Below are 13,436 nucleotides of genomic sequence, written 5' to 3' on the forward strand. Positions count from 1 at the left end.
TCAAGATTTAATTCTTGCGTGTTTTTTCGTTGTGCATGATGACAGTTCATATGTGTGGGGAAAGATAAGCTATTAGAGTAAAAATATTGCGTTAGGCTGCTTCATGAGTTAATAAGAAAAAAGATTTTACAATTCCTGCAAATGCAGTGATGAGTTCATGTTCTCATGATTTATTTTTATGAATTAAAATGTTTTGAAATGTGCTGTGGACAGAGACGCATTATGTCAAGAATGATAAAAAATCGTCAATAAGCTCATAATTTGTGCGTAAATAATCGAAATGTTTAGTTTTAAAACCATTTTAAAAAGCTGGTTATATTTTGATGTTTCTGCGCAAGTTCAGCAGACAGTGAGTTTCGGGTTTGTTCCGATCAGAGCTTGTGAGCGGAGAGCGCATTTCTGAATATTTAAAATATTTTAATTAGAAATATATTAAAAAAAAATAATAATATTATAATGGATTTTTGTTAGGTCGGACAATGATTACCAAATTTCTCTCTCATATTGCTCTTCATAACCACTGAAACAGTCAAAAAAGTTAAAACTAGTGGTGGGTACAAATTGACTCATGACGAAATATGGTGGGTACCCACCGTCGCCGAAATCGACGCCTATGAAAACATCCCCCCTCTGTTTTTTTCACAAATCGCACCCTGCGCGTACCCACCTTATTTCGTCATGAGTCATTTTGTACCCACCACTTTTAACTTCCGTCCATAATAATTTGACTTTTGGTTCGATTTTTTGACTGTTTTCAGTGGTCATGAGGAGCCATATGAGAGAGAAATTTGGTAATCATTATCCAACCTAACAAAATCCATTAACTTATTATTATTATTTTTATATATTTCTAATTAAAATATTCACTGTCTGCTGAACTTGTGCAGGAACATCAAAATATAACCAGCTTTTTAAAAGGGATTTAAAACTAAACATTTAGGGGTTAATCACACCAATGCGCTTTAAACGCTTGGAAACGCAAGGCGCACTGCCTTTTTTTTAAAAGAGCAGTGCAACGGGCTTTTTATATTGAAACTTCCCTCACCACAACGTAAGGCCCACCTCTCCCCTCATTCAATTGGACAATGGAAACACGCGAATGACGTTGGGCGCTTCTCCGCTCTTTATTACTCGTGAGGTGTAACCGGGTCTGTAACCAATCAGATAGCGCTGTGTGCCGGACATTGAGCAAGTCTGCAGAGTGGTGAATACAGAGAGGCTGTGCGGCAGCTATATCAGAGCCAGCCAAAGTAGCGCATTTTAAAATAAATTAACTTTAAAGTATTGTGAAAATATAAATTTTTATTATAATGTTTTAAGAGTGTAGTGATTGTATGTCAGTGTTACTTACTGATCTGATCTGAATCCTGCAGACAGATACTTTTGAAGGAATTGCTGAGCTGTAGGCAGTAGTGTAATAAATCTCTTCAGTTTAAACACATTCATGTTCTTTTCTGAGATCAGCAACACAAAAACTAATGCTGACCATTGTGATGGGGAGAGGTTCACTTTTCTTATTTCACCAGATTTAAGATATTGTTGAATTTCCTCTATGAGTGAATGATCACCCAGTTCATTCAGACAGTGAAATAGATTGATGGATTTCTCTAGAGAATGATCAGACCAGATCCTCATCTGGATAAATACAACTGTTTCCTCTTTTTTGAAAGAGAGGCTTCCTGTTTGTAGATGATGTAAGAGATTCTGATTGGACTCCACTGAGAGACCCAAAAGGAATCGAAGAAAAAGATCCAGATGTCCATTTTTACTCTCTAAAGCTGCATCGACAGCCCTCTGATGCAGAAGAGATAATGTTAACTCTTCTCTTCTGATACCATCAGTTGGTTTGCTAATTTGGTCAAGTGCATTTATGTTGTTGTTAATAAAGGCGAGGTGCACATGTAGAGCTGCTAGATGTTCCTGAATGCTCAGATGAACAAAGCTGTAAACTTTCCCCTGATACAAACCAAACTCCTCTCTGAAGATCTGAGTACACAATCCTGAGTACACTGATGCTTCTGATACATCAATCCCAAAATCTCTCAGGTCTTCATCACAGAAGATCACATTGCCTTTCACAAGCTGCTCAAAAGCCAGTTTACACAGTTTAAAGATCAATTCTTCATCTTTCACTTTTTTCTCATAGTCCTTTTGATGTTTGATGTTTGTCTGAATGATCAGGAAGTGTGTGTACATTTGTGTGAGAGTCTTGGGGATCTCTCTTCTGTTTGATTTACTCAATATTCTCTCTAGAACAGTGACTGAAATCCAGCAGAAGACTGGGATGTGACACATGATGTAGAGACTCCTGGATGACTTCAGGTGTGAGATGATTTGATCAGACAGACTCTCATCACTGATTCTTTTCCTGAAGTATTCCTCCTTCTGTGGATCATTGAAGCCTTGTACCTCTGTGACTCGATCAACACACTCAGAGGGGATGAGATCAGCTGCTGCTGGTCTTGAGGTGATCCAGATGAGAGCAGAGGGACACAGATTCCCCTTGATGAGGTTTGTCAGCATCACGTCTACTGAGGTTGATTCATTTACATCACACAACCTCACACTGCTGTGAAAATCCAGAGACAGACGACACTCATCCAAACCATCAAAGATGAACAACACTTTATATTTATCACTGAAGATTTCCATTTCTTTTGTCTCTGGGAAGAAAAGATGAAGAAGATCTAAAAGACTGAGTGTTTTGTCCTTCATCAAATTGATCTCTCTGAAAGGAAGTGGAAATATGAGGTGGACGTCCTGATTCTCTTTCTCTTCAGCCCAGTCCAGAATGAACTTCTGTACAGAGACTGTTTTTCCAATGCCAGCGACTCCCTTTGTCAGCACACTTCTGATGTGTTTGTGTTGTTCAGGTAAAGGTTTAAAGATGTCATTACATTTGATTGGTGTCTCCTCTGTTGTTGTTCTTCTGGATTGTCTCTCAATCTGTCTCACCTCATGTTCATTACTGATCTCTCCACTTTCACTCTCTGTGATGTAAAGCTCTGTGTAGATCTCATTCAGTAGTGTTGGGGTTCCCTGCTTTGATGTTCCCTCACATAAACACTGATATCTTTTACTTAGATTTGATCTAAATGTGTTAAGGACATCAGATTTATGGCTGTAAATAAAAATAATTACATTAATTAGAGAAGACAATGTAAAAAACGAAATGCACTGTTTGTTTTCTGTATCATACGGCCCACTGCATCACTTAAAATCCTACAATTTACCTGAATCCCGGATCTGTGTTGTAATTAAAGACCTGTGGCGGACTCTGTTCTGTTATGATTGGTCCGGCTGAGTGAATTGTCCTTAAAAAACATTAAGAGACTGGTGGAATGTTTTTCATAACATAAATAATCATACAGTTTTTGCACAGTTCTGTTTTGTTTCAACAATAAAGCACTTACTAAAGAGGACAATTATGTAATAATAATAAAAAGTTTTTTTTTTACTATTTGTGCTGTAAATTTGCTCAGTGTCAATAGATTTATTTGATGTCATGGCAAGTCATTGCAAGAATATTTGTTTTTAATATTTACACACACATGTATGTATTATATTATTGTATTTAATTAAACATAATACAAATGTGTCCTGCTATAATCATACTTGAAACATAAATTTATTAATAAAATATTAAATAGTATACTTAAGATCAGGTTGATTATCTCCAGAGTTAAAGTTCAATGGCTGAACCATAGACCAGTCACTCTTCATAGACACACAGCTGGGCTCTGGATCTGATCTCTTCTGATAAACTGAACTATAACACAGAACACATTACAGTTAATATTGTGTGAATTACTGTATTATCTTTAAAACAATTTTTCATTTACTTTTGATGATACACAAAATGTAAACTGTTTCTGTGTTTGCAGAACTTTGAGAACCTTTAGAAAAATTTACAAGTACGTTCCATCCCTTATGTGAAAACATCATAACACAAAGTTTATATACCGTATTTTCCAGACTATAAGTCGCACTTTTTTCATAGTTTTTCGGGTCCTGTAACTTATAGTCAGGTCCGACTTATACGTCAAAATTATTTCATATGAACCAAAAGAAACCATTACTGTCTACAGCCGTGAGATGTATTTATGTAATTCAATGGATTCAGTGATGCGGAATGACTATGGGACCTTTTAGATCTTGATTTGACTTGTCGTGTTAATTCAGCCTCCCAGGTATGTTCTGTATGCTATTGGGTATCGTGTAAATAGCTGTTTATGTTACATGTACAGACATCTATTCAGCCTGCTGTTCTGTCTACTATTGTTTAGTTGAATAACTTGCCTTTCCAGATTAAATGTCTCTTCTTCGGCTTGTATTTTGCAAAATAATTTTCTAAATAAACGCAATGTATAGTCCAGTGCGATTTTTTCCTTTTCAAAATGCATTTTTGACTGATGCGACTTATACTCCGTAGTGACTTAAAGTCCAAAAATACGGTAATCATTTTAGTCATATGTTTAATGGATTATACTTGAGATCAGGCTGTTTATCTCCAGAGTTAAATTTCAATGGCTGAACCATAGACTGATCACTCTTTATGGACACACAGCTGGGCTCTGGATCTGATCTCTTCTGATGAACTGAACTATAAAACACAACAGATTTAACACTTTAATTTACACTACAAATTTTTTATGGAAACTTATTATTTTTATAATAGAAAGATTATTTAATAAAAAGGTAGTTTGCCGGACTGGGATTAGTTTAAGACAGGACTAAGTCTTCGTTTGATTAGAAATATTGTTTTAACAAACATGCCTTACTAAAAACATTTTGAGGCAAAAAAGAGCACTGATGTATTTTAAGATATGTCAGTGCAAGTTGTTTGAACAACTCTTACATTTATTTTAGTCTAGGACTAGTCTAATTGCTGTCCGGGAAACCGCCCCAAAGTGTTTATATAAAATACCTGCATCCTGGAGAAAAATCTCCATCTGTTGATGTTTGTGATTGGTCCATTATGGATCTGCAGAGGTGAGTCAGATCAATCTGGGGGGTATTGCACAAAATTAGAATTAAAGGGACGCCAGAATGAGAGTATAGTTCCTAGCCATATCTATCTAAAAAAATCACAACTTTTAATTTTCTGTTGGTCTTAGTACACGATGTAACTACAGAAGGATCAAGTTTTAAGTAGGAAAAATATTGAAACTCTTTGGTTATTTTTAGCGTGATGCTAATGGTCTAATCAGATTCAATGGATTGTGCTAAGCTATGCTAAAAGTGCTAGCGCCAGATCCGGATATCAGCTGAATGGATTCCAAAACGGTAAGAATCAAATGTTTAACTCTAGGGGAGCTGGAAAATGAGCCTATTTTCAAAAAATGTGGAATGTCCCTTTAAGTTCTAAAAAATTCTTAGTAAAAAGTAGGACCAGTCTGAGAGTAGGAGACGTTTATAAAGAAGCTGAAAGCAACTTTCGATAAAGTCTAAAGGGGGTCGCACACGGGACATGCATCTCAGCGCTGCGCCGCATTTAGGACAACCCTGAGGAATTGTACACCGGAAGTGCACATTAAATAGCGCAAGCTTAGTAGGATAGCGTCTACTTCAAAATGCTAAATACGTTAGCAGCCAATGTTAGTCATTAATGATTTGGGACAAATATGATGTTATTTGAAGGGCATGTTGCAGGTTAACCACCACTGTTAACCTGCAACAGGTTAAAACTAGGGCTGCACGATTTGGGTAATTTTTCCCATTGCGGTTATTGCTGCTAATATTGCGATGTGCGATTATACTAAATGGTATCATGAGTCAACTTGATGGGTTTCAAGGAAAATCCACACACAGTTTAGCTAAAATATGTATTTGTAAAACTAGAAATGTTTTCGTATTGCCACGTGATGTAGCAACTGCTCAGTGTCAGTAATCCTAAATCCAAAATACCGCCATACAACAGACATAGTTTTTTTTTTGCTACCAGATCACTGTCAACCTCCTCTGCATCCATCTTCGCTCTGGTATAAGTGACGACGCACACCACACACGTGCATGCCACACGGTGCACTGCCTTTTTTGTTCGTTTTTCTTTCTTTTTTTAAACAGCAAGGAAAATCATCAAACTGTTATCAGAAAGTTTGTGTTAACAAGTCCTCACATTTATTTATTTAATATAATTGCAACATTTTGCTGTCATATAATTGCACAGGCTGACATTGCGATTGCGATGCGATTAATTGTGCAGCACTAGTTAAAACGCAAAAAGACCACTTTTTTACGTTTTTGGTATTGAATTTTTTTTTTACGCAATTCGGCGATGACGTCACGTTGGGGAGAAGTGGAGAAAGCCTCAGCCAGAGCCATAGAGATAGATGAGACATTTATTGCCGTTTAATACTTACATATATAATATGGAAATCATATATACATCGTAGGAAATATATAATGTGGTATACTGCAAAGTTACCATGCTAATTATTATTTATGATATATGTGGAGATAAATAAAACTTCGCAAATCTGCTGATTTGATCCATTCATGTCCTGACCACCAGGCTAGAGATTTTGAAACATCCTTAATCCACACTTACTAGTCTATCAAATAATATCTAAAATATATTGTTTTGTGAAATAAAAGGATGCTTTGTTATATTGTTTATGGAACCATAATCACACGATCATTTTATACGCAGAAGCAGCGGTCAGCAGCTGCAGCACACTCGGATCCGGCCGCATATACTGTAATAAACAGGCGTTCTGCGGCTTTTTACATCAAATGATGTCAAAGGCTATGCCATTTGAGGAGGAACCGCTCATTGATCACCGTATTTTTATAAATCCTGTACATGGTTGGACCTACCGAACAGGTTGAGCACTTTTATATACTTTGTTGAGCAGAGGCTGCACAGTTTGACCAGCGGGCTGCGGGAACCGGCCGCACATCACGCCGCCAGACGCCGGTGTTGCTAATATAACTTGAAATGTATAACTATTATCAGATCTGCCCACCGGGAAAGTCCAGACTCTCCTGATTGTCACTCCGCTACTGGCTGTAAGGAAGTGAGTGCGTTCTGGTCGCTGGTCGACCCCGCGAACAGATGTGACGTGCCTCACTCAGCTTCCAGGATTTGACATGCTGCCTAAATCCGTTCGCAAAAGGTTAAACCCATTTTAGGCAGGATCATGGGCCCCCTCAAGCCAGCATGCACCAGTATGTTAATTTTTGTTTACTTTCTGCACGAAGTTATGCTAACGTTATGCTATATGGCTGTCTGCCTATCTCTCTATACTAGCCTATCTGTCTGTCTGTCTGTCTGTCTATCTATTTATTTATAATCTGCGCTATCAGAACTGTACTTTACTCATCTCTCTAGTCACTCTCAATGCTCTCAGGGCGGCTTTGGTCAATTCTCTTCCCAGCGTGACGTCATACAGTGCGTTGTGGGGGAAAGGAGAATCATTGCAAACCGCTGTACTTTTTCGTATTATATTCCATTTTGTGATACCCAACAACATAAAATACAATGGATAACAGTTTAAATGTTTATTATCAACAAGCAAATTGCACAAATTCATTGAAAAATTTAACCTGCAACACGCCCTTTATTATTAAACTATGTGAGTGGCCCTCTGTGGCGCGACAGGGATTAGAGCAACTTCCAGAGTCGTAGGTCGGCGCCGGTGTGTCTATACTCATAGAAAACAATGTGTTAGATTTTTTTAGAACGGCGTGGCGCTGAGCTGTGCGTCAGGTGTGCAACCCCCTTCAGACTCATTCTTAAGCGCTGAGTTAGGGCGCACTTACATTATCCAAACCATGCTCCAGCACGATTGTCCCCCCTCCCTACTCCCCCAGAAGCACGCATTCACACTGTACTTTTATTAATCCATGCCTGGGCGCGCTTTCATCATTAGGATGCGATTGTTTTGAACAAAGCAAGAAGTAAAGTGCTCTGTTAACACTGGAACGCATCGTCTGTGCTTTTTATTCAGAGCCATTTGGTGCACGGTGACACACACATGCCATCATATTGCTTAGTTGGTCTGTCACGTGTGCAGCTCAGACATTCATGTAACCCTGCTGTGCGAATCAGAAGGTTTTCAAGAAGGCAGATGAAGGTGAGAGGTCGCGCAATTGCCCTATGGCTAAGCCACACCCCCTCCATTCACTCGGACAAACAATCAACATTCGGGTACATGGCAGCTGTCACAGTAGGAGACATTTCACAGGAGGCAATTGAAAATTTTTGGAGACAGAAAGACTATATATCATCTCGCAGTCACCAAAAGGGCCTTAACTATGCATTGCAGGGTTATACTAAAAATGTTAGTGTTGAGAAGGTCGATAAAAAGCTTCAGCTCCAGGCAAAAATGTACAGGTCACAGTGTAAATGCGATAAACCGCATTTTGTTGCCATCACCATCTCAGACATTAGACATTGTCTAAAATGTTGTGCTTCAATATGTAATTAATGGTTCATGATCAAATTAAATATGTACAGGTCTAAGTTACTGTAGCCTAAGTTGCATAAGTGACGTTTTCAGCAAAGCTTTTTTTACCATCTTTACCAAGAGTACCTCTCCGTTAGTTTGATGCTACAGTATTAACATGAATCATTCAGCACAACATTGCTATTACAAATAACATTTGTTAATATCTCGGTTATATACAGATACGATAATGAAGCTAAGTGACATAATGTACAACGCAGCTAGAAGCTAACGTTAACGCTTTCTAATGTTAGGCTAACGTTACGTTAGAGATGTTAAAGATAACATTCAAATACGTTGTTGACTTAGCTTAGAACAGATGTAGACATTCTTGTTTAATTTATCCACATTTAGGTGGTGTTGTGGTCTACCGCATATCTTAATCCAGAGAAGACCCTTAACGTTATCTCGGTTGGGATGTGGTTTGGAAAGGTTAAAAAATACACACCGTTGCCCAGCCTCTCAGGATACCTAGTGTCGGGGTTGCATGTACCCCATGCACACCGTTTGACCATTTAAACTTCAAATGACTTAAAAAAAACATATAAAAATAAATGAAAACTGACTAGCTGCAATGCATTTCAATAAACGTGGAAGCAGAGAATGTCCGAGTGTATTGGGTTAGCTATGTGCACTGTGACTGGCTCATCGCGTTTAGGGGTGTGGCTTAGCCATAGGCCAATTGACGTCTCTCCTTTTGAACCACGCTCCAGCCCACCTCTCACAAATACATGTTTAATACTGTAAAATACACTTGATGTAACAGTCACTGCCTTTCCCGTCCAGTATGAAAGAAAACATTCTAACTTGAACCCATTATGCAAGCTGTCTCTTTAGTACCGCATGGTTTATTTACTAAACAAGAGAAAACGTATCTCAAACCCTAGCCGTTTCTCAATGTCAAGGAAGGATCCTCGGAAGCCAGAATTTCGAGGATGCTACGTCGAGGATCCTCGGAATTTCAAACAAGGACTGAGTCCTTCGTTCAAAAAATATCCCATATAAAGGAAAGGATGCATATATCCTTAGCACTCTTCGCGCGCTGAAATCACCCACAATCCTATGCGCGCAGTGCCGAAAGCACACCTATAATAATTTGTATTAACATGACTTATATATCCAAAAATTTACTAAATAGCCTTTTCCAGTAATAAACAGTTCACCATTATTGATTCTCCTTATAAACATCTTCATTTAAATGCATTTATTTCAGTTGCATGTCTTTAATCCGCGATAAAATACGCAAACGCAATCTCTGCCTTGGCTACCGTTTGTGGTCGACTGGACTACGAGATTGGTGAAGTGTCTGAATTAAAAGCTCTTTGTCACTCCTCCCCTCACTGCAGCCATCTGCTCTCGTCTAAAATTCAGACAAGCCAAGCCGCATCTCAAACAAGCGTATTGATTTCAACCTAAAATGGCCGCCCTTAACCTCTAAATAAGCCAATAGTAAGCCGGCAAAGGTACAGTCACAGCAGCATGTGACACCATACCAAGCTACCGCACAAGCCCTGAAAAGTGAAGCCAAAACGTCTCGATCGCCCCCCAGTGACTGGTCCCAGTATAGGTCATAAACCCCGCATCCCCATGTTATTCAATGGGACTTGAGACCAACTAAAAAAATTAATTACACTTCAATTATCTTTTTTCCGAAGCTGGTTTCTGTCATTTACTGTAGTTTTTATCACACTGATGTAAATTCAAATGCTTGTTTTTAAAATAGGTTTGTGTTTAGTTAGTTATTTAATGATATAAAAACAGTAGTGTCATGTCATGATTGACAGCTGTGATATCATGTGATATGCGCATTCTACGAGAGCGAGGGCGGGGTTTTAATTTCGCTGCTTCACTTCCTGCTAACTACTGCGAATGACTGGTCCCCAAATCGCTACTGCGCAGACTCAAGACCCAAGATGTCAGCGCCATATCGGGACTCTGGCGGCTTCACTTTTCACCAATGGAAGAGAGCGAACAGGCGTCGTCCATCTTTTTTTAGAGTCTATGCACCATACATTCATGAATCATGAAGACATTACAATTATATTAGTATTTATATATTTATTTATTTATTTATATATTTAATGTGCTTCACGAAATTTATTTAAATTATTTGTAACAACATTACAAATAAGCACAGGAAATTATTTTCCCATTTTTGCACAATTTTGATTAAGTTTCAACATGAAATACTTAAATGTTATTTAAAAACTAACAAGATGAATCGCATCATTTTGATTACACTCACAGTCTATATATAAAAAACAGAGTTTGCCATCAAATACTTTGATGCTCAAGCCTGTAACAAGATGATCGATTTCTCACAAATTATTTACTCAACTTAAACACCACTGGCATTTTTGCCATATTTGTCACTTGATCACTGCTAACATTATTTTTTGGTTCAGGGTTTCATACTCTATATAACTTTTAGTGTAATGGTGTTACTGCAATCTTATAGACCCTTTTTTTTTTTAGTTAATAATGCTTCTGTATATTTTATGTTACTTTATTTACCTGTCATACACTGCAAAAAGTAATAGCTGCTCTACCTAAAAAAACTTTCTTCAATTGATATCATCTAAAAAATAAGTTTTATAAACTTACATTTTCTCACTTTAAATAAAAAATCTAAATTACTTCAATTGGTAACACCTAATATTTAAACATTTTCCATTTTAATTATTTCACTTATACCCCCTTTACACTTTTAACAGTGTATATAATGCTAGTTTTATATACCATTTAAACTAGGCTGTTTTGATACATTGATCATAATGTTATTTTAATTCTTATCTACGGGCTCAGATGAATAAATCCTGAGTGTTAAAGAAACAGCTGGGTCAACTACAACTACTCACACTGACACAATAGCATAAATGATATTAAGACATTTCAGGATTCACAGAAAGCACGAAACAACCGATACAACACTCAATTTAAGATTAAAAGTATCAATAAAAACATTAAAAAAACAACGAATGAGGATGTGAAAAGAGTATCCTCTCACCTTTTGTTTTTTGCGTCTCGTCTCACCTGCACACTTGCTTTCATCAAAATCTGACGAGATCCACATTCTCAAAATCCACTTGCTCTTACATCAACTAAATAAACAAAACAGATGGATAATATTTCATAGACATTTATATTAAACACTTCGTCACTCTGTATGTTAAAGTATCCACTCTACCTGTTTAAATGGCGTAAGATAAACGCTAAACATTTACTTTAACTTTTATCTGTGACGTCAGTGTCAGTGATCAGAGAGCGCATGTGAATGGAAACTACAGAGGTTCAATGCAGAAAATCTCTGTCTAAATAGCACAATGTACCAACATTCATTATTCCCTACATTTATTTATTGCCCACTAGTATTAAATAAAACAAGTTAGTTTATTCGGTAACTGAGCGTGGCGTGGCGCAATAAGGGCGCCATCTTGTGTCGATACGTGGGAGTTCTTTAATGAGAATCTTTCTGATAATAATTAATATCCCATAATAATGATACTAATAAGTCGAAATAATGAATTAGTTTTCTCATTATTATGAGATGTTAAGTCATTATTATGAGAGTTTCTCATCATTATTATGAGAAAGTAAAGCTTCTCGTAATTTTGACATAGTCATTATTATGGGAAAGTTTCTAATTATTATAAGAAACTAAATCATAATAATGACTTATGTCATTATTATGAATTAAAAAATGTAAAATGTTAACCAAACATGACAAATTCAATTTCTAAAAGCTTTATCAAATGGTTTTTGCCTGCAGATAAATTTGTGAATACAGATCTGTCTTTGTTTGAAAAGTAACTGCAGGAATCTGATGTGTATATTTATCTTGACAACATTTATATAAATATTTAGTGCAAAACCAAGAAGAATGTATTCGGTTTCTGTTGTCAGTGCTACATTTACAGCAGAGGGGTGAAATACTGCTGCTATATATAGTTGTTATCTATATAACGTAAAAAAGTTGATACAGAAAGTTTAAAGGGGACATTTTACAATACTTTGTTTAAGATGTAAAATAAATCTGGTGTCCCCAGAGTACATATTTGACGTTTTTCTCAAAATATCATATAGATATTTCATTATAACATGTTAAAATTGCCACTTTATAGGTTTAAGCAGAAATGTGCCGTGTTTGGGTGTGTCCTTTTAAATGCAAATGAGCTGATGCAAACACTGATCACCATGATGGTGGGTTAATAGAAGCACTGAGGACCCGACCCTCTACGTTTTCAAGCGACGAATAGGGGGTACCCTCAACGTCCGCTATGGACGTGAGGGGGTCATGACCAAACGACAGTATGTGACGAATAGGGTGTGAGACTGTGTTGGAGGACCCAATTATAGCACTTAAACCTGGAAAGTGTCAAATTTTCATGATATGTCCCCCTTAAAAAATATTCTTACCTACATATAAAATAGACATACCCTTATGAAATCCTTCAGAAGTCTCATAGTTGGAAGCAACCACAGATTCCTTATTACTTATATAACTATTTATGTGATGCTCAAATATAATTTAATCCACGATTCCTCTAATAGAGATTTATAAATAGGCCATTAAAGCTATATGTACATTTATGTATTTGGTTTTATCAAAACGTCTAATACTTACCCTTTAAAAACACTTCAACTCTCAGTCTGAGAAGAAAAAATTATTATAGTTGTTTCAGCTGAATTAAGATTTCTGGCAATTAAAAATCATTAGTGTTACTTCTCACAATCTGGTCTAAGTCCATATTTCCTTTTCATAGATGTTAAATAACAATGATCGGTCTGTAATTCTTATAAATGTGTTGATTGAAGACACGTGAATTATTTCGAAGTAGATTACAGTAAAATTATTTCGAAGTATTACAGTAAAGTATATATATTTGTTGAATGTCCCCTGAAAATCTGACAAAGATCAGTAATAATAATAAATCTCTGAATTAAATTAAACACCAAATGCAAAGCTTTTCACATATAATTATACTA

General features: G+C 36.8%; 1 protein-coding gene across 1 annotated transcript; it reads right to left on the minus strand.

The window, feature by feature from the left end:
- Window positions 1-1,342: 1,342 nt before the first annotated feature.
- Window positions 1,343-4,977, minus strand: LOC135771823 (protein NLRC3-like). Its single transcript, XM_073815495.1, has 4 exons — window positions 4,928-4,977; window positions 4,490-4,603; window positions 3,656-3,769; window positions 1,343-3,205 (listed from the first exon to the last, which is right to left on the minus strand). Exons 1-4 carry the CDS (start codon window positions 4,975-4,977, stop codon window positions 1,348-1,350), a joined length of 2,136 nt encoding a protein of 711 aa, XP_073671596.1. The 3' UTR covers window positions 1,343-1,347.
- Window positions 4,978-13,436: the final 8,459 nt, after the last annotated feature.

Source organism: Paramisgurnus dabryanus, chromosome 8 (genome assembly GCF_030506205.2).
Source record: "Paramisgurnus dabryanus chromosome 8, PD_genome_1.1, whole genome shotgun sequence".
In the NCBI taxonomy this organism is placed as follows: domain Eukaryota; kingdom Metazoa; phylum Chordata; class Actinopteri; order Cypriniformes; family Cobitidae; genus Paramisgurnus; species Paramisgurnus dabryanus.